Below are 22504 nucleotides of genomic sequence, written 5' to 3' on the forward strand. Positions count from 1 at the left end.
CCGGTTGACAGTCTCAGCAAAAACCAAGGAAAGAGTAACCAAACAGTCCAAAGCATCACCCTTCCACTGTTGGTGAGGAAATGCACCGAAGCTTACATGCTACAGAGGACCTTGCAGCTCCATGGTGTTGAATTTCTTGGGCCTGATTCTGATCTCACACCAGTGTAATTCAGAGGCTTTCAAATTTTAAGATGATTCAGCTCCATGGACTTAGTGAGAGAACAGACTTAGGTCTTTTGTGAACCTTTACCTATTCAATTGCACATTACAGTATGGTAAAATGGAACACTTTAAAATGAATTGGAAGCTGGGAAATGAGGTGTCAAAGAGTTGCCTGGAAATCTTTGGACTTGTCTACTAACAATACTGGTTTAGAAACACAGTTAAAGTGATACAACACATTTGTATGGACACAGTTATACCAGTATTAAGGTTTTCATACCAGTATAGTTTATTCCTGTCCATGCTGGTCTTGCATAGGCTGGTGCAGAATACTAATGGGAGGGCAGACTGGGATAAGTACCTCCATAGAGGCAGATTATTTGAGCTTTATGTTGGTTAAATGGCTTTTGCACTTATTGAATAATATTTTCCCCTTAAGGAAAATGGCTATTTGTGGGTAGTTAGCCTCGCCAACTTTTGTAGTTGTAGTTAAAGTCAACCAGGCTTTAATATTGCATTGCCTCTCTGTTTATTTCTACAGTTGTCTCTATTGCCTCACTACCTTTAAAGAACATAAGCTTGTATTCCCAAATGATCTCGTTTTCTACAAGCCAGCTAGACACCATCTGAAAAGCACGTGATAAGAAAATGCTTCAGGAGGCAGGATGGATAAAATGGTTAAAAAGACTTTAAGTTAAATACAGTTTTTAATAAACCTATTTAAAATTAATTTTGAAATTGGCAACCTAAGCTTACTATAATATAATAAAATCATTTAAATTAAAAACAAAAATTAATATTAAGCAGTACTTATTTGCTGCCAAGGTTTAAAGTAAGTCAAACCCCTGAACTGGTGGAATTCACTGGCTAAGCACCTGGCTAAGTTTGAGTTTGAGACCAGTAGCTGCTTTTGCAGGAGCAGAATTTTTTTTTCTTCATTTTAGTTAAGAACATAACATAAGAATGGCCATTCTGAGTCAGACTAATGGTCCATCTAGCTCAGTATTCTGTCTTCTGACAGTGGCCAATGCCAGATGCTTGAGAGGGAATGAACAGAACAGGGCAATGATTGAGTGATCGATCCTCTGTTGTCCACTCCCAGCTTCTGGCAGTTAGAGGCGAGGGACACCCAGAGCATGGGGTTGCAACCCTGACCATTGTGGCTAATAGCCATTGATGGACCTATCCTCCATGAACTTATCTAATTCTTTCTTGAACCTCATTATAGTTTTGGCCTTCACACCATAACCTATAATGCTCCACAGGTTGACTGAGTGTTGTGTGAAGAAGTACTTCCTTTTGTTTATTTTAAACCTGCTACCTATTAATTTCATTGGATGACCCTTGGTTCTTGTATTATGAGTAAATAGCACTTCCTTATTCACTTTCTCCACACCAGTCATGATTTTATAGACCTCTATCATATTCCCCCTCTTTTCCAAGCTGAAAGTCCCAGTCTTTAATCTCTCCTTATATGGAAGCTATTCCATACCCTTAATAATTTTTGTTGCCCTTTTCTGTACCTTTTCCAATTCTAATATATTTTTTTGAGGTGGGGGTGACCAGAACTTCACGCAGTATTCAAGGTGGAGGTGCACCATGGATTTATATAGTCACATTACATTTTCTGAGTGGTTTAGTTCAATGACTAGTTCATTCAAAGTTTAGAAACCAATTAGGAGTTGAAAAAGTAGAAAAACTTGTTTTCCTCTTCCAATCTATGACTAAAACTAGGTGTGAGAGAATGAGATCTGCTAATTTTAAAATCCTGAAGGACATGGTGACCAGAAATCATCAGTTCAATTCACTAACTATAGATAATATTTCTTTAATAAATCAGAGACTTTTAAATGCAAAACATGCTTTGGTAAACTTGGATACATTTTTCTTTGTATTTTCAGCACAGTTAAATTAAATTAAATTAAAGTACTATTTTTGTGCGTTTAATTGGATTTGAATTTCCATCCAAATAGAGCTTGACACAAATCACATGTATAAAAATGAATAATCTAGTAAATAAGAAATGCATCCATCACCATTTTCTAAAATAAAAAAACAACAACTATGAATCTGAATAAGTAAGCTAATTAAGTACTAATTAAGCTAGCAAGTACTTAAATAAATGCGTATGGAAACTGTCTATCCATCTGGTTAGCAAAAAGAAGCACCAAATTGGTGTAAAGGCTGTATTTAGTTGCAAATCAACATATTTTAATGGTTACCAACCAAAGAGATGCAACTTTTCTTTAGGAAGATAATTAAAAAGTACAAACGCAAACACAATTAAAATCAATTATTTAAATCAATATTTCCTGGTTGCTGATTTAAATTATTATTCAAATTGGTGATTTAAATCGCTTTGATTTAAATGCATCCACCTTGTCCAGAAGTACCCAGAAAGTGAATTCTGCCTCAGCACACCTCAGCTCATATGTAGAACTAGCCCTGACCAGACACGACCCTGGATACATACTTGAGCAGTTGATACCCATGTTGCCTCAGCTGTACTGCTATTATTACTGGACCTAGCATTGATCTATGTAGAACAAAGCTAGCTCAGGATTATTTAAAGCTTTACATTTTTTAGATTACTTTGGTTTGGTTATATTCAAATCCAGAGGGATGAAGATCCTTCTGTCACCAGCACTGATTTTAGTATTCTGGGTAGTGCACACACACACTGGGGGTGCATGTGTGCCTTCTGTACATCACCTAAGTATCATAAAATCATTGCGAGCACTGGTACCAAGGCAGGCAAATCTAAGCCAGTGGTTCTCAACCAGGGATATACGTACTTCTGGGGGGTACTCAGAGGTCTTCCAGGGGGTACATCAATTCATCTAGATCAGTGGTTTTCAAACTTTTTTTCTGGAGACCTAATTGAAGAAAGTTGTTGATGCCCACGACCCAGTGGAGCTGGGGATGAGGGGTTTGGGATGTGGGAGGGGGCTCAGGGCTGAGGCAGAGGGTTGGGGTACAGGGGTGAGGGCTGTGGGGTGGGGCTGGGAATGAGGGGTTCAGAGTGTGGAAGGCGGCTCAGGGCTGGGGCAGGGGGTTGGGGTGCAGACGGGGGTCAGGGCTCTGGGCCGGGGGTGCGGGCTCTGGGCTGGGGATCAGGGCACAGGCTTACCTCCAGCGGCTCCTGGTCAGCCGTGCAGCGGGGGTGCTAAGGCAGGCCTCCCACCTGTCCTGGCACCACAGACTGTGCTGTGCCCCAGAAGCGGCCAGCAGGACTAGCTCCTAGGCGGAGGTGTGCAAGAGGCTCCGCATGGCTCTTTCCTGCAGGCACCGCCGCCCCCCAGCTCCCACTGGCTGGTTTCCAGTCAATCGGAATGCACGTGGAGCCCTGTGGCCCCCCTGCCTACGAACCGGACCTGCTGCTGACTGCTGCTGGGGTGCAGCGCGGTGTCAGAATAGGTAGGGACTACTAGATTTTACTGGCCAGCCACTAGAGTCCCTGGATGCTAAGCAAGACAACCCAGTGCCTTGCATTCCCCGACCCAGTACTGGGTTGTGACCTGAACTTTGAAAACTACTAATCTAGATATCTGCCTAGTTTTACAACAGGCTACATAAAAAGCACCAGCGAAGTCAGTACAAACTAAAATATCATACATACAATGACTTGTTTAGACTGCTCTATAGACTATATGTAAGCGGGGGAATAGTCCAGCTATTGTGGGGAACTTTCCTGGCTTCTGCACTACCCCAGTGAAGTGGGCTAACGAAAGGATCTGAGTCCTCGCTCCCACTTCCGTTACCCAGTGGCCTCCCTGCCCTTGAGGACTCCCCTTCCACTCTCCTGTCTGGCAGAGTCCTCGTAACCCCAACAAGGCTGGGCCCAGAATTCCTGGGGGGCTTGACCCCCAAACCTGCTGTGGTCACCTAGGACGGGGGCTAGGGTGTCCCCACTCCGGGGTACTTTCTCTGCACTGGACACTTCTCTGACCCACTGACCATTACATACAAGTTAAAGCAAATGCAAGTTATTTAATCAACAATTAATTTTAAAAAGAATAAGGGAAAATGGGAAAAGTGAAAGGAATCACATCAACCCGCTCTGTGGCGGGGAACATCACAAACGGCGTCTCTGGAATGGCAGGGCAGTTCACAGTCTGTTCCTTGTAAGTCCCAGGCCTTCTTCTCAGGCCCTGGCTGTGCTGCAGGGATGCTGTGGGTTGGACACTTGCTCTGGTGGTGGCCACATGCTCTCAGGCTCTAAGTGGTAGGACCCTTCTTCCCAGTGTCGCCCCTGTCCTGTCGGGGTTACGATCCAAGCCTGGCCTGCAGAGCCTCTTGGCTGAGGTGTCTCCCTGTGCTGGGCCTGCTGCCCAGGGTCCCCCTCGCTCTCCCCAGCTGCTCACCGCACCCAGCTCCGGACTGCTCCAGCCCCAGCTCCACCACTCGGTCTCTGCACTGCTGCTGCTGCTGCTGCTCTGCCTCCAGCTCCCTGGGCTGCTTCTCTGGCCCCTCTGGCTCTGGTTGCTGCAGCTCTGCTCCCAGGACAGGTCTGCTCTGCAGGCTGCTTCTGTGACTCTGCTCCCAGCACTGACCTGCTTCCTGGGCTGCTTTTCTGGCCCCTCTGGCTCTGGTTGCTGCAGCTCTGCTCCCAGGGCAAGTCTGCTTTCTCTGGGCTGTGCCTCTGGCTTTGGGGCTGCAGATCTGCTCCCAGGACAGGGTCTGCTCTCTTTGGGCTGCTTTTCTGGTCTGTCTGGATCTGGCACAGCATTTGGGGCTCTATATGCTGCAGTGTTGAGTACTTGCAATTGACTTCAGTTGCTCAGTGCTCTAAAATCAGGGTCTTTGTGCTCAGATACCACACAGGTTGATGGAATACATATACCGACAGAATACTGTGATTAAAGACAGCCAAAAATGACTCAGGCAGCATTGTCAGCTTTTAGAATTTTATGATAAGTCTCATGACATTTGGTGTTGTTCCTAAATCCCTGGTGCCTAGAGTCATATGAATGCATGAAAATCTCAGCTTTCATTTTTAGCAATGCTCCTAGCCCAGAGGGCACGTAGAAAGAACCCAAAATAGGCTTAAAAAATTTCATGTGTCTGGGAGGCAGGGGCACCTTTTAGGTGTGTGTGTGTGTGGGGGGTCCCCTGCCACACTCCAGGCTTCATAGTGCATGTTAAAGCTAAAATTAAAACTTACCTTTTTGCCCTATGCTGGTAATTTGGTTGTAGTACACCTGTATGAATTATTATTGAATATATAGAAAATAATCACAATAAATGTTCTCTAAATAGCCTGATTTTTATATTTTATCCTTCAAAAAAATCCAAGAACTTCCAGGGGCCTAAGTGACACCAGACCCCTGCTGAAAGTTGCCACCCCACACTGAAATCTGTAACAGCACCCCTTTTGGGAGATTCTTAGTCATCATTTTTGAACGCTTGGAGTTTATGATAGTGAATTAGCATCTACATAATTTTATAAAAAATTAGGGTGACCACATATCCTGTTTTTAAAGGGACAGTCCTATATTTAAGCCCTCCTGCAGGTGTCCCGACTTTTTCTTAAAAACAGGCATATTGTCCCATATTATCTGTCTCTTCCCATCAGTACTGGTGCGTCCTGCTGCTGACCAGATCCCAGCTTGCTAGCTGCCTGCCCACCAATGCAGCCCCCTGGTCCCTCAGTGCAGCCCCCGCTGTGTGCCAGCTCTCAGCCATCAGGGCCCTGTCCCCCGTCCTGTTTCTGGCCGGCACTCCCTGTGCGCTGCGAGCTGTGGTGACTGGTGCCCACCCATCAGCCCTTTACGTGCTCCCCCCCTCACTGTCCTCTTCTTGCTTTGCCCCTCCCCCACAGCTCCTCCACATCCCTCTAGGTGGGGCATGTCCCGCTCCCAGCACTGTGCAGAGAACCAGCCCCTAGTTGGAGTGCTCAGCTCACCAACAGCCTGGCTGGCAGGCTCCTTCCTTCCCCCACTGCCTCTGGCTGGGCCGCGCTCCAGGAAAGCCCAAGATCCTCTGGCCCAGGGCACTGGTCAGGAGGAGCCAACCCCTGCACGTGCCAAAGCCCTGTGCAGTGCTGGCATGGGGCAGCCTCTCTGCCCCCCAGCTAAGCTCTGACGTGGCAGGGAGGAAGGGATTTCCAGCCTGTTCGGGCCCCAGCCCTGCAGGCTCAACAGCAGTCCCCTGGGCAGGGGCTTAGCACCCTCTTCACCTGCCCCCCACACCCTAGGTCCTTCCTCCAGGGAGTGCGGGGCTGCTCCGTCCTCTAGGCCCCCTTCCCTCCTGAGCCACCTCTCTGGTTGTGTTTGCTGAAGCACCTGCAGTAGGGTTCCCTGGGCCCTGGTGCACAATGCTACCTTAGGGCTTAACCGTTTCCTGACCGCGCTGTAGATGGCCGCTCAATTATGTCGGTGGCCAGCAGAAGCCTGTAGGTGTTGGCTGCCTTTCGACACTGTGCAGGCAGGAAGGGACAAGCTGCTTCTAGCCACAGGAGAGTGGGGAAGGGATAAGCTCTGGAAAGACAGGGGCCAGGTCATCCCTTCCCCCTGCCCTCCTCCCCTGCAGCTGGAAGCAGCTCCCATCCCTTCTCTCCTGCATAGCGCCGAAAGGATGTTCCAGGCCACATTAAGAACAGCCATACTGGGTCAGACCAAAGGTCCATCTAGCCCAGTATCCTGTTTTCCGACAGCAACCAATGCAAGGTGCCCCAGATGGAATGCACAGAACAGGCAATCATCAAGTGAGCCATTCCCTGTTGCCCATTCCCAGCTTCTGGGAAACAAAGGCTACGGACACCATCCCTGACCATCCTGGCTAATAGCCATTGATGGACCTATCCTCCATGAATTTATCTAGTCCTCTTTTGAATCCTGCTATAGTCTTGGCCTTCACAACATCCTTCACAAAGGTTGACTGTGCATTGTGAGAAGAAATACTTTTTTGTTTGTTTTAAACCTGCTGCCTATTAATTTCATTTGGTGACCCCTAGTTCATGTGTTATAAGTAAATAGCACTTCCTTATTTACTTTCTCCACACCAGTCATGATTTTATAGGCCTCTATCATAATAATCTCTTTTCCAAGCTGAAAAGTCCCAATCTTATTAATCTCTCCTCATAGGAAAGCCATTCCATACCCCTAATAATTTTTGTTGTCCTTTTCTGAACCTTTTCCAATTCCAATATATCTTTTTTGAGATAGGGTGACCAGATCTGCATGCAGTATTCAAGATGTGGGTGTCCCATGGATTTATATAGTGGCAATATGATGTTGTCTATCTTACTATCTATCCCTTTCTTAATGATTCCCAACATTCTGTTTGCTTTTTTGACTGCCGCTGCACATTGAATGGATGTTTTCAGAGAACTATCCACAATGACTCCAAGATTTCTTTCTTGAGTGGTAACAACTAATTTAGACCCCATCATTTAATATGAATAGTTGGGATTATATTTTCCAATGTGCATTACTTTGCATTTATCAACGTTGAATTTCATCTGCTATTTTGTTGCCCAGTCACCCAGTTTTGAGATGCTTTTGAAGCTCTTCGCAGTCTGCCTGGGTCTTAAATAGCTTTAGTAATTTTGTATCATCTGCAAATTTTGCCACCTCACTGTTTACCCCTTTTTCCAGATCATTTATGAATATGTTGAATAGGACTGGTCCCAGAACAGACCCCTCAGGGACACCACTATTTACCTCTCTCCATTCTGAAAACAGACCATTTATACCTACCCTTTGTTCCCTATCTTTTAACCAATTACCAGTCCATGAGAGGACCTTCCTTCTTATCCCGTGGCAGCTTACTTTGTGTAAAAGCCTTTGGTGAGGGACCTGGTCAAAGGCTTTCTGAAAATCTAAGTACACTATATCTACTGGATCCCCTTGGTCCACATGCTTGTTGACCCCCTCAAAGAATTCTAGTAGACTGATGAGGCATGATTTTCCTTTACAAAAACCATGTTGACTCTTCCCCAACAAATTATGTTCATCTATGTGTCTGACAATTTTGTTCTTTACTATTGTTTCAACCAGTTTGCCAGGTACTGAAGTCAAGTTTCCTGGCCTGTAATTGCCGGGATTACCTCTGGAGCCCTTTTTAAAAATTGGCGTCACATTAGCTATCCTCCAGTCATTTGGTAGAGAAGCTGATACAAATGATAGGTTACAGACTACCATTAGTAGTTCTGCAATTTCACATTTGAGTTCCTTCAGAACTCTTGGGTGAATACCATCTGGTCCTGGTGACTTATTACTGTATAGTTTATCAATTTGTTCCAAAATCTCCTTTAATGACACCTCAATCTGAGACAGTTCCATTCTGGTGAGAACCCTGGCAGAAATCTGGGAAGGGGAGGCATGTGACCCTGCGTGCCCCTCCGACACGTGTTGCCTTGGGAAGACACGGTGCCAGGTACCAGGCCTCGAGCATGGAGAGTGCTGGGCAGGGAAGGTTGGTCGGTCACCCCCCGTGTGAGAGAGGTGTACCGGAATGTGTGTATGTCACTTCTCCCTGTGAGAGCCCTAAAGACTTAAAGATAAGAACGTAAATAAAAAGAATCCAACTACACAGTATTTCTTTTTAACAGGGGCTCAGTCAACTTGATGTTAATTTGAACATTTGTACTGCATAGTTCTGACTGATTTAGGGTTGCCAACTGTCTAATCACACAAACCCAAACGCCCTTGCCCCGCCCTTTCCCTGAGGCCCCACCCCATTCACTCCATCCCCCCTCCCTCCATTGCTCGCTCACTCTCCCTGACACTCATTCACTCACAGGCTGGGGCAGGCGGTTGGGGTGCGGGAGGAGGTGTGAGGTCTGGACTTGGGCCGAGTGGTTCAGAGTATGGGAGAGGGCTCTGGGTTGAGCCTGGGGCAGGAGGTTTGGGTGCAAGCTCTGAGAGGGAGGTTGGGGTGCAGGAGGGGGCTCCGGGCTGGGGTAAGAGATTGTGGTTCAGGAGGGGGTGTGGGGTACAGGCTTCAGGGAAGTGGCTCAGGTGTGGGTCAGGGGACTGGAGTGCAGGGGCAGAGCCTACCTTAGCCCTGCTGGGATACTGACTGGGAGCCACCCGAGATAAGCAGGGCCAAGTGGCTCTGCGTACTGCCCTCTCCATATGCTGCTCCCGGAAGTGGGCGGCACATCCCTGAGGTCCCGGGGGTGTGCACGGGGCTCCGCGTGCTGCCCGCCCTCTCTCCCCCTCGGCAGCCACAGGGATGTGTTGGCCGCTTCTGTAAGTGGCGAGGGGCCAGGGCAGGCACGGAGCCTGCCTTAGCTGTGCTGTGCCGCCAGACTTTTAGCAGCCTAAAATCTTCCAGTTTGGCTTCAATAGCCTCCGGGAGATGGGGCCTGATTCCAGGAGACTCCCAGCAAAACTTAGAGGGTTGGCAACCCTAGATTGATTGCCGTTGAACTCACTTGACCACAAGTAATTTTACGCCGTGTCCTGTATTCAGCATAGGGAAATATGGTCACCCTATATAAAATACACACAGCATTTTAGCAAATCAGCTTTACCCCTTTCACTGTTTCATTGTAAAGTTACCTAAAATGTTTCTGAGCAACAATTTGCCTTTAGCAATAGACTGCCTTGTAGAGTTCCCAAACCTCAGTCTAAGTCAGAGGCATTTTTCTTGGGGTCAGGCCATTTTTAAGCTCAGTTAATGTTAAGTCCTAAAAACTATCACAGACTAACCCAGCCCACATTTTTTTAAACAAGCATTAGACATATTTACAATGAAGAAGCACTTATATAGTTTTCATTGCAGCACTCCTCAATACTGCTCTGCTCATTGGTGCAATACAAAATTAGGGCAGGTTTCAGAGTAGCAGCTGTGATAGTCTGAATCCGCAAAAAGAAAAGGAGTACTTGTGGCACCTTAAAGACGAACAAATTTATTTGAGCATAAGCTTTCGTGAGCTACAGCTCATTTCATCAGATGCATTCAGTGGAAAATACAGTGGGGAGATTTATATACACAGAGAACATGAAACAATGGGTGTTACCATACACACTGTAATGAGAGTGATCAGGTAAGGTGAGCTATTACCAGCGGGGGGAGTAGACGGAAACCTTTTGTAGTGATAATCAAGGTGGGCCATTTCCAGCAGTTGACAAGAGTCTGAGGAACAGCGGGAGGGGGAGGGTAGGGAATAAATATGGGGAAATAGTTTTACTTTGTGTAATGACCCATCCATTCCCAGTCTTTATTCAAGCCTAAGTTAATTCTATCCAGTTTGCAAATTAATTCTAATTCAGCAGTCTCTCGTTGGAGTCTGTTTTTGAAGATTTTTTGTTGAAGAATTGCCACTTTTAGGTCTGTAATCAAGTGACCAAAGAGATTGAAGTGTTCTCCAACTGGTTTTTGAATGTTATAATTCTTGACGTCTGATTTGTGTCCATTTATTCTTTTACGTAGAGACTGTCCAGTTTCGCCAATGTACATGGCAGAGGGGCATTGCTGGCACATGATGGCATATATCACATTGGTAGATGTGCAGGTGAACGAGCCTCTGATAGTGTGGCTGATGTTATTAGGCCCTATGATGGTGTCCCCTGAATAGATATGTGGACACAGTTGGCAACGGGCTTTGTTGCAAGGATAGGTTCCTGGGTTAGTGGTTCTGTTGTGTGGTGTGTGGTTGCTGGTGAGTATTTGCTTCAGGTTGGGGGGCAGTCTGTAAGCAAGGACTGGCCTGTTTCCCAAGATCTGTAAAATTAGGGCCGTTTACTATGGTGTGGTACATTAATCGGGGATGATAGGCTGCTAAATAATAAAACTTCTAATGGATTCCAAAATACTTATACCTTGTTAAAATAAATCCAAGCTACATAAAGAACCACTTCTAGCTGAGCCACAGATCCTCTGACCCGCAATCAGGTGAAAGCTCCCTAATTCAGACACTTGGTAATGATGCTCTTTATGCTTCCAAGGGCCTTGCTTGGGGCCTCAGCTGCAGTAATTTGTGTAATGCATACACAGCAAGTTCAGCCACCACATGGACTCTGCTAATTGGTCAATAACACTTTTCTTCTTCAAAAGGATTTCCAAACATTCACTAATTAATTCTCCCAATACCCTCGTGAAGCAGGTGGCTTAACCTTTATATTATAGATGAAAAAAACAATGCAGCTACATGAATTGACCTGTCCTAAACCACAGAGATAGTGTGTCCAGACCACTAAATTACACTCTTTGGCAACTGGCCATCAGTTAGTAGATATAACACTAATTTATATTTTAAAAAATGACATGAACAAAGTATTGTTATTTATTATACATAATTTTCGGGATGACCCTTAAGTGTGAACAACACGCACAGAAGATCAGACGTTACACATAATAGCAACACCCACATCTGCCCTTCCATAAGCCAGTTTGTACCTTTTGCTTTTTGTCTCTCCGTAACTACGCCTGCCACTATGACTTCCTCTTGAGAAATTCCCAGAGCCAGCTCCTTTGTCTGCTATAAACACAAGGAGCGAAATGTCAGCTAGAATGTAAACTTGGCGGAGGCTCACAAAATACACAACCAAACAATTCAAGGCCTTGTTGAGACCAGCCCTTTTACTGCACGCAACCATAACCTTGACCAGACCGCCCTATTTATATGGCTTCCCAAGTATATAAACTATTGCTGTTAAATTATGAGTATCCTACGTTTATGAGAGCAATTAGTCTGTTTGTTTAGAAAAGCTATTTGTCTGTCTCCTGTATTTTAAATGCTTCCCCTCCTTCTTTTGCCCAAAGCAAAACAAAATAATGTTTGGATTTTTAATTGAGGGTGGGCTACATCCAAAGTTCACTTAATGCAAGGAAATCTCTATTACATTCAAAATTATTGGGGGATGATAAACTTTCATTAGAACTGGAATGTTCCTTTATGATGAAAGATTATAATAAAGCATGTGTGTTTCAGGCATACATAAGGGTTTTATTTTTAAACCTCTTTATCCAAGTTCATTAAGAGAGATTGTTTTGTTCGGAAATATTGTATTAAAAACCATGCAAAGTGTATGACAGAAACCAGAATGCTTTTTATTTGAGGGGTGGGTTGGTGGTGATAGTCTGGAGGTAGAGATGTATGACTGGAAATGTATCCCTTTAAACTGAATTTTGCAGTCGGTTGGAGGAAGGGATGGAATAAAGGGAGCACAAGACTTTTGGTGGGATGGATTAAAACCCATTTTCAAAAGGAGAAATAAGCCTCTCTAATGTTGCTCTACTGTATGTTACTGCTCATGGTGGCAAATGCATCTGAAGGCTATTACTGGGATATGTATCATCCACTCTGCCTGTCTTTTTGGTTAGTCTTCGCAGCCAGGAATAAAAATATGCAAATCCTGGTGCAACAGACACAGACTTCCACTACATATTGCAAAAACAAGATCCTAGATACCAGCAGTATTATTTCTACAACTCGGAGCCTTAAGCACTTGTTTGAAAAGTTGCGTGGCTGGCAGCCAACATGCTATTTACTTCTAAGAGTGCAGTTCATTCTCCCTTAGAGGGACTAGCATCCCAAGCCCCCTGCTTTAGGGGACCCCCAGATTAAGTCTTACATCTTCAATTTCACAAAAAAGAAAGCTTACAAGGCAAATTCAGCAGCCGGGAAAGTTAAGAGAATAAAGTTACCCTTCTCAGCACCTTTGCTTTGCTATTCTGTGTTATCGAGTCTCTCCTCTTTCATATGCATGTAGCTCTGGTTAGTGTGGATGAAAGTTCTACATTCTCATCACTATATATGCCCTTGTAGAGGAGACCTATTGCAACACTTACAAGCATATGATCCTGCAGAGGGTCTCAGAAAGGACAAATTACGAGTAGTGGAGCGGCCATCTTGGAAAAAGGAAAAACTAGAGGGGAGTTTTTAAAACCAGAATTGCATAGTTCAATCAATAAATACAAGGAAATACATAGATAGCTGGTATTATGAGAGCTGTGATACAGACAGAGACTCTCTAGTCAGTATTGGGACAAAGAATGTAAACACAGCATGACGGATGATTTAAAAGAAAACTGTGCCTGATTTGCTCAGCATGATGAGAACACACTTGGTTAAAGGCACTTCTCATGTATTACTCCTGGGGCAATTCTGCACCACTGCATATGCCACTGCGCCGTGCATATTTTTTTCTGCAGAAAGTAACTTCTGCCGGAAAGTTGCTCCAGTTACGCTTTTTGCCCACAAGAGGCCACGGTGGCGCTAGAACAGAGCAGTCACTTCCAGGCCCTCCACAACTGTGATAGGCAAGAGAAGAGGCTGCTTTGCAGGTAGGGATATGGAGGGACAGACAGTGTGGGGCACATGGGGCTGCATGGGCACATAGGGCGGTCAAAGACTGGGGTTCATAAGGTCTAGTGGGGTAGGACAGACTGGGGCAGAGGCTGAATGGGAGTGGAGGCGCAGGGCCACATGGGGGAAAGGGATGGCTTAGTGGGGCATTGAGACACATGGGGACGAGGGGGGTGTAGTGCCACATGGGGATGGGTGGAGGGGGCTGGCTGAGGGGTCCACAAGGACACATGGGGAGGGGCACAGGGATACATGGGGATAGGGAGGGGTGCAGAGACACATGGGGGAGTCTGAGTGGAGGTGGAGGAACACATGGGGATAGGGGGAGGGAATCAAGGATACATGGGGGTGCAAGGACACATGAGGATGGGGCAGATGTGCCTGAGCGAGAGAGGCTAGGGGTCAGCCAGGGTCTGTGTGGGGGAAGCTCCCTAGCAATCCCTCCCTGCCCTCCGCAAAACACCTGTTCCATATTTCTCCCACCCACACCCAACAACTCTCCAGGTTCACTCCCAGGCTTCTTCCCTCTCCCTCAGCTCCTCCATTACCCCTGATTCCCCTAAGTGTTTGCACTGCTTCTGAGGGGGCAGGTTATACAGTTGTGCATTGTAGTTTAAATGAATTATTACTCAAAGCTCTGAATTTATATGCCTAGTAAGGAATCTATTTGCCAATAAACGTATCCTGAATCTTTTTCATTGTCTGTCTTGTTACAGACATACTTGCTGACAGGTATTTTGAAATAAATTACGAATATTATATTGTTATTTTGACAAATAAAATATGCAGAATTTTAAAATGTGCACATAATTTGTTATTTTTTGGTGCACAATTTGTAATTTTTTGGCACAGAATTCCCCGAAGAGTAATGTGTAAACTCTGAAATCTATTTCAGAATTAGGGTGTAGTGAGACATAATATTGTCAGGAAAACCAATATCTTTTTGTCAGTATCCATTTTAGTCTTAGTGTGGTGGCAGCCTGTCCCCAGGAGACACGCACTCTGTGATCTTAAGTGAAGACTATACTTTTTTAGTTTAAAGGAAATCAAGAATAAGTGCTCATTTTTAAGCTGAAAGTATTTGATGTCCTTTGTAAATTAAAACCTATTGCACTTATATATACATGACCATAATTCCTGAGTTTACGGGAGATTGGTGACATCTTGTAAAGTGGATGTTTGTGACACTTGTCATGGGACAGGCACATCACATCGAAACACATGAACTCATTTTCAGAGGTGCTGAACACCAACATGGCGTAGCAATGCAGGTGCTCAGCACCTCAGTCTGAAAATCATACTAGCAGTTGCCATTTTGCTTCTTGCTGTTTGTACTTTCAAATCACAGAGCAAAGTTAAACGGATGCAGCTTTGTTTTAATGGAAAAGAGGCGAGAATAACCCTGAAAAATATCAAGATGAGATCACAGCAGAATTAAATACCATTCTACTTTCCAGAAGCAGTCTATCTATTCCCTGTTCCTCCATTTATTTATGTACCTTTTACCATCAACAACTGTTTTTATGAAGTAACTTTATGCCAGGCCCTAAACATGGATTTTATAGAAAGCTCTTGCTGTAAAAATAGTTGTTCAGTTTGATTAATGGTCATCTTGAACAGGAAATACTTGCATAATGTGAATACATCTTGGACACAGATCAGGCTCACAGTAGGTCTTTTGTGCTGCAGAGGCTAACCTGGAACTGTTCCCACTGATATCAGTTTGAATAGTTCTTCTGGACTGCAAAGTGTGGATACCGATATGCAGCTCTGGAGTTTTTAGGCTATGTGGTTTCAGAAGATGATTTATAAAATGCAAACTGTACCAGCTAGCCTGGTGGGGGTAAGAATCCAGCAACAAGCTGTACCAACGAGCCTTGTATGCATTCAGTAAGGATCCCTTTATACATACAGTGCAGCATGCAGATCTACAGTCTGACTCTAGAAAATTCAGAAAGTAAGAGTCCAAAATCTGGGAAGTTGAAGAGCATTCAAGGAATTCTTCATAATCCGACAAACAGATTTTACAAAACCCCTGCAGGAAGGCGCCTTAAACAAAAGATCTTTCAAAAATTACCAAAAGAACATTTTTAAAAAACAGATCTGGAGTAGACCCAGGACAAAAAAGAGATCATCAGAAAGAGAGACCAACAAGATAGGGGAGTGTTGCTGTCCAGTAAGGCAACTGGCATCCTTGTTCATTTTTGGCACGGTGTGATTGATATGTAACTAATTCAAAATGGTCAGGCTCCTTTAGGTGCAAGGGGACGTTAGATCTGTAAATCATTTTAGTGTTTACTTTCTGGTCTCTTGCAGTTTCACAGTTTTACTATTGAAAGCCAGCTGCTTTTCTATTGCTCTTCATTCTGTGGCCCAGTACCGGGAACTGACAATTCCTAGGTGAATAAATAATCTTTGGGGATGGCTACTGCAGCTGACTGGTACAAAAAAGTATAGCACTCGGTTTATTGAGCACCTGGAAACTGAGACTTTTGCAGATTGTACAGAAATGCTTGAGAAAGTGATAGGCCTTCCTGAACCACGCTGAACTAGTACTGGGGGGCGGGGGTAGGTATGGATGGGGGGAAGGGACAAGGATAGGCCTTGGCAATGGCACAGTGGCTTCAGTGCAATCCTGCACTTGTGTTAAGGATACACTTAAGGATACTCTTGCTGCCACCTTGAAGTGTTGCTTTACCATCTTATACTGACCTCAGGAGACCAGCTCCTGTAAGATTTCCACACAGCTCCTATTGGTTCATCCATGGAAATCAGACAGGGCATCATCAGGTGCAAAGGAGTTTGCATGCTTCATTAAAAGGCTAATGCAGCCGTCTCCTACACAGATTTCTTTTGCTACTGCAATGACGCTGTTTTCAGAGTAGTTGCACGGCCCAGTTGAGCTTCCTCTCGCTTTGCTCCAGGTGCTACTGTTTGGTAGTGAGAGCAGCTACTTACCAGATCTCTCTATGTAAGATCATTGCCTAGAGCAGGGGTGGCCAACCTGTAGCTCTGGAGCCACATGCGGCTCTTCAGAAGTTAATATGCGGCTCCTTGTACAGGCACCGACTCTGGGGCTGGAGCTACAGGCGCCAACTTTCCAATGTGCCGGGGGGGTGCTCACTGCTCAACCCCTGGCTCTGCCACAGGCCCTGCCCCCACTCCACCCCTTCCCGCCCCCTCCCCTGAGCCTGCCATGCCCTTGCTCCTCTCCCCCAGAGCCTCCTGCATGCCACAAAACAGCTTATCAGGAGGTGCAGGGAGGGGGAAGCACTGATCGACTACCACTGGGCAGGAGGCGCTGGGAGCTGGGGGAGCTGATGGCGGGCTACTGATGTATTACTGTGGCTCTTTGGCAATGAACACTGGTAAATTCTGGATCCTTCTCAGGCTCAGGTTGGCCACCCCTGGCCTAGAGGCTTCTGTGTTCCTAACTGCCCTGGGTGTGTTTGACTGCTTGTTCTGTGCAGTGAAGTAATGGGCACAATGGGGCTCTGATCTCAATTGGATCCTTTAGGCAAAACTGTAATACAAATAATAAATACCTAGGGAAACTTCTAGCACTTAAGCTCTAGGGTGCTCCAGAAAGACCTTATGACTCTATATTGTTTGCAAATAAGTCTAAGACACACTAAATATTGTGCCCAGAAAAAAAATCTTGCCTAAATGCACTTATTTTAATAGGTTTTCCAATACATATGTACTAATATTATCGACTGGCCACACATCTTGCATGAGCACTCCTGAAAGAAGGTGGGGAATGTAACACTTGCTGTTTTCCTGTGAGTGAGAGTACTTCTTTGGAACTGAGTTCTTTGGAACTTATTACTGATGAAGTCATCTAAGAACAGACTGATGTGTCTAGATTCAAGGGAACACAGTCCAGTCAGCTGTTTTAATCCCAGGAAGGGAGCAGTCAGTTTTTGTGCAGTGTACTTGGTAGTAGGTCTTCAGTGAATTCACTGACCTTCAAGGCAGTTCTGATTTACCAGTGCAGAAAGGTCAGCTTTTCAATTATGTGCAACTTACTCTCAACAAAAACAACAACATTTTAAGAGCGGTGCTGAGGATACAAATTACATAAAACTGAAAAAACCCAAGAAAACTCTTTTAGAGTGTTTTCACGGGCACAGTCAGAGGAGGGCAGAGTAAAACTGATTTCTGATGCAAAAACACGGAGGGAAAGGAAGTAATATTTTAAGCTGTAAATGACAGGTATAAAATAAAGGTTCCTTTTCATGCATAGTTTATTTCAGTATTTCTGCTGTTTCTCCCAGGGGTCTGGTATGCTCTGGAAACAATCAGGACATTGGAAAGAGCCCAGAGAAATAAGGCTCACTAAAATGTAGACGATAGCATCTCTACGACTTACTTTACACCTTTTGAAATACAGAGCAGAACAATACTGCAGATAAAGACTCACTGATGCACCTCACTGGCCACAACAAGAAAATAATTACTTAAAGTGTTCTTAAATTATATCTCTGCACGTTTCCATTAGAATCAAACACGCCCACAGTCCTGCCTCAAGGAGTTTACAACCCGGAGTACAAGAAATGCATTACCATTGGCTGTATATAACCCCTTTTATTCATAGATGTCAAAGCATTTTACAAAAGGTGGATACATGTTACTTCCATTTTACAGACAGGGAAACGGACACTCAGAAAGCTTAAGTGAATTATCCTAGGAGAGGGTCATTCACTGAATCAGAAGCAGAACAAGGAACAAAAATCCCATGTCCTGACTTTCAGTACAGACCAACAGGAATAGCACGTCTGCAATTCAAAGATCAAACACAAACACACTGGAAGACTCAGATGAAGAGTAAAACATATATTTTGAAGTCAATTAAGACAGCAAGGTGAGATAACCAACAACCCTGAATTGGGTGAAAAAACCTTTCTTGCTACTAGCAGAAAGGTGTTTTGAAGGCTAGTGAAAGACGTGGAGGTTACTTGTTGTAACTGGAGATTCTTTGAAATGTGTGGTCCCTATCTGTATTCCACACACAGGTATGCACGTGCACTATGCATCTGAGTCCGAAGATTTTAACAAGCAGTGTCTGTTGACCCCACCCCAACAGGGACACATCTGTTACAACAGTGGCACTGGGAGTGGGAATGGTGAAGGGAACTCCCACTTGTACCTTGCCTGGGGTTGACCACCAAGTGAAGGAGGTGATGATCCTGGTGGGGTCTGTCATCCTGGAATTGACGTGGTCTTTGTTGGGTGACTAAACTGAATTGAGCCAGGTCTGCAGGAAACATAGATGAAGCCTGGCAAAGGATGTCAAAAAAGTACACACAGCTATATGGCCTAACAGTGACAGGCACATCTCATTGTAGTCCTTGGTCTGTGGGAAATCAAAGAAATTAGGTTGTGCATCATCTGAAACCTTCCTGCAGGGAGGAAGGCTCTTGTGCAAACAAAGTCCAACATTGCCCTCAAAGTCTATTATCCTTGTGGGGGATAAAGCAGATTTTTCTCTGTTCTTACAGACCCCCAGGGCTGTGAGGATTTGAATGAGATATTGAATAGCTGAACTGACCTCCTGTCAAGATCAACATATCAGGAGCCAGCTGTCGAGATACAGAAACATTGTGTGGCCCTGATGTCTCATCTGGGCTGCCCTCATGGAGAAAACACAAACATGCTGGGGGTGCTGTCGCTAGTGTGAAAGGGAGGATCCAGAACTGGAAGTGTTCCTGGCCCATGATAAACTGTGGGAGGGGTGAATGTCTACATGGAAATGTGTGTTCTTCAGGTTGACAACTGTGAACCACATCCCTTCTTGAAGGGACGGGATTATTGATGCCAGTATGAACATCCTGAATTTTAACTTCTGCATGAGGATGCTGAAGATCCAGAATGGGTCTCCACCATTCATCTTTTTTGGGGACTAGGAAATACAGAGAATAGAACCCCCTTTCTTGATACTGAGGCCCCTCTATTGCCCCTCAATATAATAGGGATTCCACTTCCTGTTGAAGAATTACCTCGTGTGAGTGTTCCCTGAAAGGGGGGGCGGGGGCGGCAGGAAGGCTGTTTGTAGGGAGGGCAGGAGATGAACTCTCTGGAGTATCCATGATGGATAATGTCCAAGACTCAACTGTTCATTGTGATTAGCTCCCAATTATGGGCAAATAGAGTCAGATGACCTCCAAAAGTGACAGAAGAAGGGGCAGGTGGCACTAGCAATGGTAAGAGGGTCTCAACAAAAATTTCACAAATGGCTCCAAGCCACGGGCTGAGAATGGGTAGCAATCATAGTGGTAGAGGGGGCTCAAAAGCAGAGCCTCTGAGTCTTTTGCTGGGAGGGTCGGCAGGATGCTGGTAGTAGAATGGATGAGAAGGTGGTGGCAGTCCTGATTTATAGGTCTGCCTCTACTACTTTCTCCTTGGTGCTGGGGTGTAGATCCCCAGGAAGTGGAGGGTAGACCTTGAGTCCTTAATGAGTGGAGAGAGTCACCAATCTTCTTGTTAAAGAGGCTGGATTTGTCAAAGGGAAGGTCTTGGATAGTATTCTGCACCTCCCTGAAGAAGCCCGAGGACTACAGCCATGAATCCCTCCTCATAACAATACCAGTGGCCAAGCTTCTGGATGCTGTATTAACTGCATCAGCTGTGGCCTGAAGAGCCATTTTCACTACCAGATTTCCCTCCTCTAGAAGGGAGAGGAACTGGGCTTGGTCCTCAGAAGAAAGTTTGTCCTGAAAGGCTGCCAGCCTAGAGTAGTTATTAAAGTCATTCTTAGCTAACAGAGCCTGGTAATTGGTGATGTGGAATTGCAAGCCCGCATAGGACAAGACTTTTCTCCCCAGATGGTCCAGTCTCTTGGATCCCTTGTCTGATGGGGTAGTCGTTAGGTATTAAGATCTATTACATTCTGCAGCAGCCTGTACCACCAGGGATTGGGAGCAGGGTGGGAGAACAGGAATTCAGCTTCCTTTGTTGGACTGAAATAGTGCTTCTCACCCCTCTTAGGTATGGGGGCGCAGGATGCTGGGGTGTGCCAGACCAATCTCGCCAGTTCCACTGTGGCCTTGTTAACTGCAAGAGCCACCTTACTTTGGCCCTGAGGCTGCAGAATGTCCAACGGTTGGTGGTGTGGGTCTTGGACTTTCTCCAGAGATATCTGGAGATCACTAGCCACTCTTTGTAGTAAGTCCCGGTATTTTTCTATCATGAACAGAGAAACAGTATAAACAAGGTACTGTGTAACTGCTTGGAAAAATTAGAGGTACTAAACATATTGATAACACTCTAACAAACCACTTCATAGGTTAAGCCAAGCCATAAAGTGGTCGGGAAAACAGAAATGTTCACCCTGAGTTCACCTTGAAAGAAAAATGGAAAGACAAACATAACCAGGAATAATATATACAGCCCATGCTACTGGATTCAAAGTCAAGTAGCTGCCAATTTCTAAAAAGGGGCATGTTCCACATTTACTGTGTACACTCCGGAAGTTTGGTTCTAATACGTGCTTCTCAATATGACTAGATGGTGCTGCACAGTAGTTTTGGTTAGTACAAGGTAACCTTTTGCAATAGTTTAAGTTTATATAGTTCTACTGTATTGGACAAATGGTTTTGCTTCTTTATCACTCAAATGAAGTTACACTTAAGTTATTCAAACTTTTAAACAACATTTTCTGTGCAATTTGAGGGTATGAAAACACCATAAAGTGAGAAAAATTATTTGATTCTGCCCGTCTTTAGAAAAAATGTGTTTCATTTGTTGAGTCTTTATTTGCATACAGAACATAAAGATTCTGTGGTTTAGCTCTTATGGGAGTTGCAAGTTTCAATACTGCAAATTTTTGAGACAGACAACTGAGACTATAAAAGGGAACGGAGGAAACTCTTGAGCAGCTGGGAATTGAGACAGTATGGGCTGTATTGTGTCCTTATTTGTTTTCAGGAATTAAGGCTTTTTCCTGACAGTCTAGAATTACTGGAAATGCGTATTAACCAGAAGAGAATTTATGATGTCTGCATAAGACCTGTATACCAAGGTAAACATTTTTGATGTGGAACTCAATATTTATACTTGCAATTCTTTTCCAATGATGAAAGTTTACATTTACACAATGTAGCATTCTTGCATACATTAAAAAGGGACAAATTCTTAAGGCTTCATTCAATTTTTACTCTGATCTTAAGTCTGTGGGAGTTTTGCTGAAGATAGGTCTAAGAACAGTACATGTGATCTATCAGAATCTTCCAGATCCTAGCAAAAATGTCAGCGAAAGCAAAGGACCATACCGTATAACTGTCCTAGCTAGCCAAACATATTTTTCAGTTATACAAAATTCACACATCTCTAGGGAGGACAATGTTAATAAACTTGATCATATAAACTTTACAATGAAATTCAATTTTACCTTTAATAGGTCTGTTAAACAGTAAAGTTTCTTACAAGACCAATAACATTTAATCAGATTCTATCACAGAGATCAGGTGTTTCATTTTCATTTTTTATTCCATTTCTACAATAGAGTCTTAGAACATTCCATGTCCCCCAAAAAGATAAAATAAAATGCCAATAAAAATGCTATGTGCTGCAGAATATTGGAATGATCCCTTCCCCTTTTTTGGTCCGGAAAAACTTACCTTAGGAGAGAAAAGCACATGTCTTTGCTTTTGTGATCCCATATCTGAGAATATCAAAATCTTCAGCCCCTAAAAAAGTTAAAAGGGCCAAATGTTTTCGTACAACAGTGAACTTCAGGTATAACTGCACTGAAAAGAGCAGACTTCCTTCAGTGTCTCAGACTACTGTCACTGAGAAAATAATTTGATCCAAGTTCTGTCTCTCTAGCAATGGCAAGATTGTTGTCATGTAAGTTCACCAAGCAGAAAGTCACAGGTCTCCATTCTTCCACCATGAGATTAGGCTTTCCTACTGAACTATAGCATGCATAGTCTAGATACATACAAGGGTCCATACCCTTCTGACAGCCATTTCTGGAAAAACTCTTGTGTACTTATACCCTGTATTTGTTCTAGCACTTCCAAGGTAACAACATGGGCTTTTGCTAGATTTTTCAGTAATTCCACCCTAGAAGAAAATACC

At 44.4% G+C, this 22504-nt stretch overlaps 1 protein-coding gene across 5 annotated transcripts in view; it reads right to left on the minus strand.

The window, feature by feature from the left end:
- FBXL7 (F-box and leucine rich repeat protein 7) overlaps positions 1 to 22504 on the minus strand; it is a 332196-nt gene that overhangs the window by 28842 nt on the left and 280850 nt on the right. The window contains exon 3 of one of the 5 annotated variants that reach the window (XM_073332295.1): positions 11512 to 11593. The exons of the other annotated variants lie outside the window; for them this stretch is intronic. Coding sequence (XP_073188396.1) covers positions 11512 to 11593 — 82 coding nt within the window. The remainder of the gene's footprint in view (positions 1 to 11511; positions 11594 to 22504) is intronic. 5 annotated transcript variants of the gene reach the window in all.

This window comes from Lepidochelys kempii, chromosome 2 (assembly GCF_965140265.1).
Source record: "Lepidochelys kempii isolate rLepKem1 chromosome 2, rLepKem1.hap2, whole genome shotgun sequence".
NCBI lineage: Eukaryota > Metazoa > Chordata > Testudines > Cheloniidae > Lepidochelys > Lepidochelys kempii.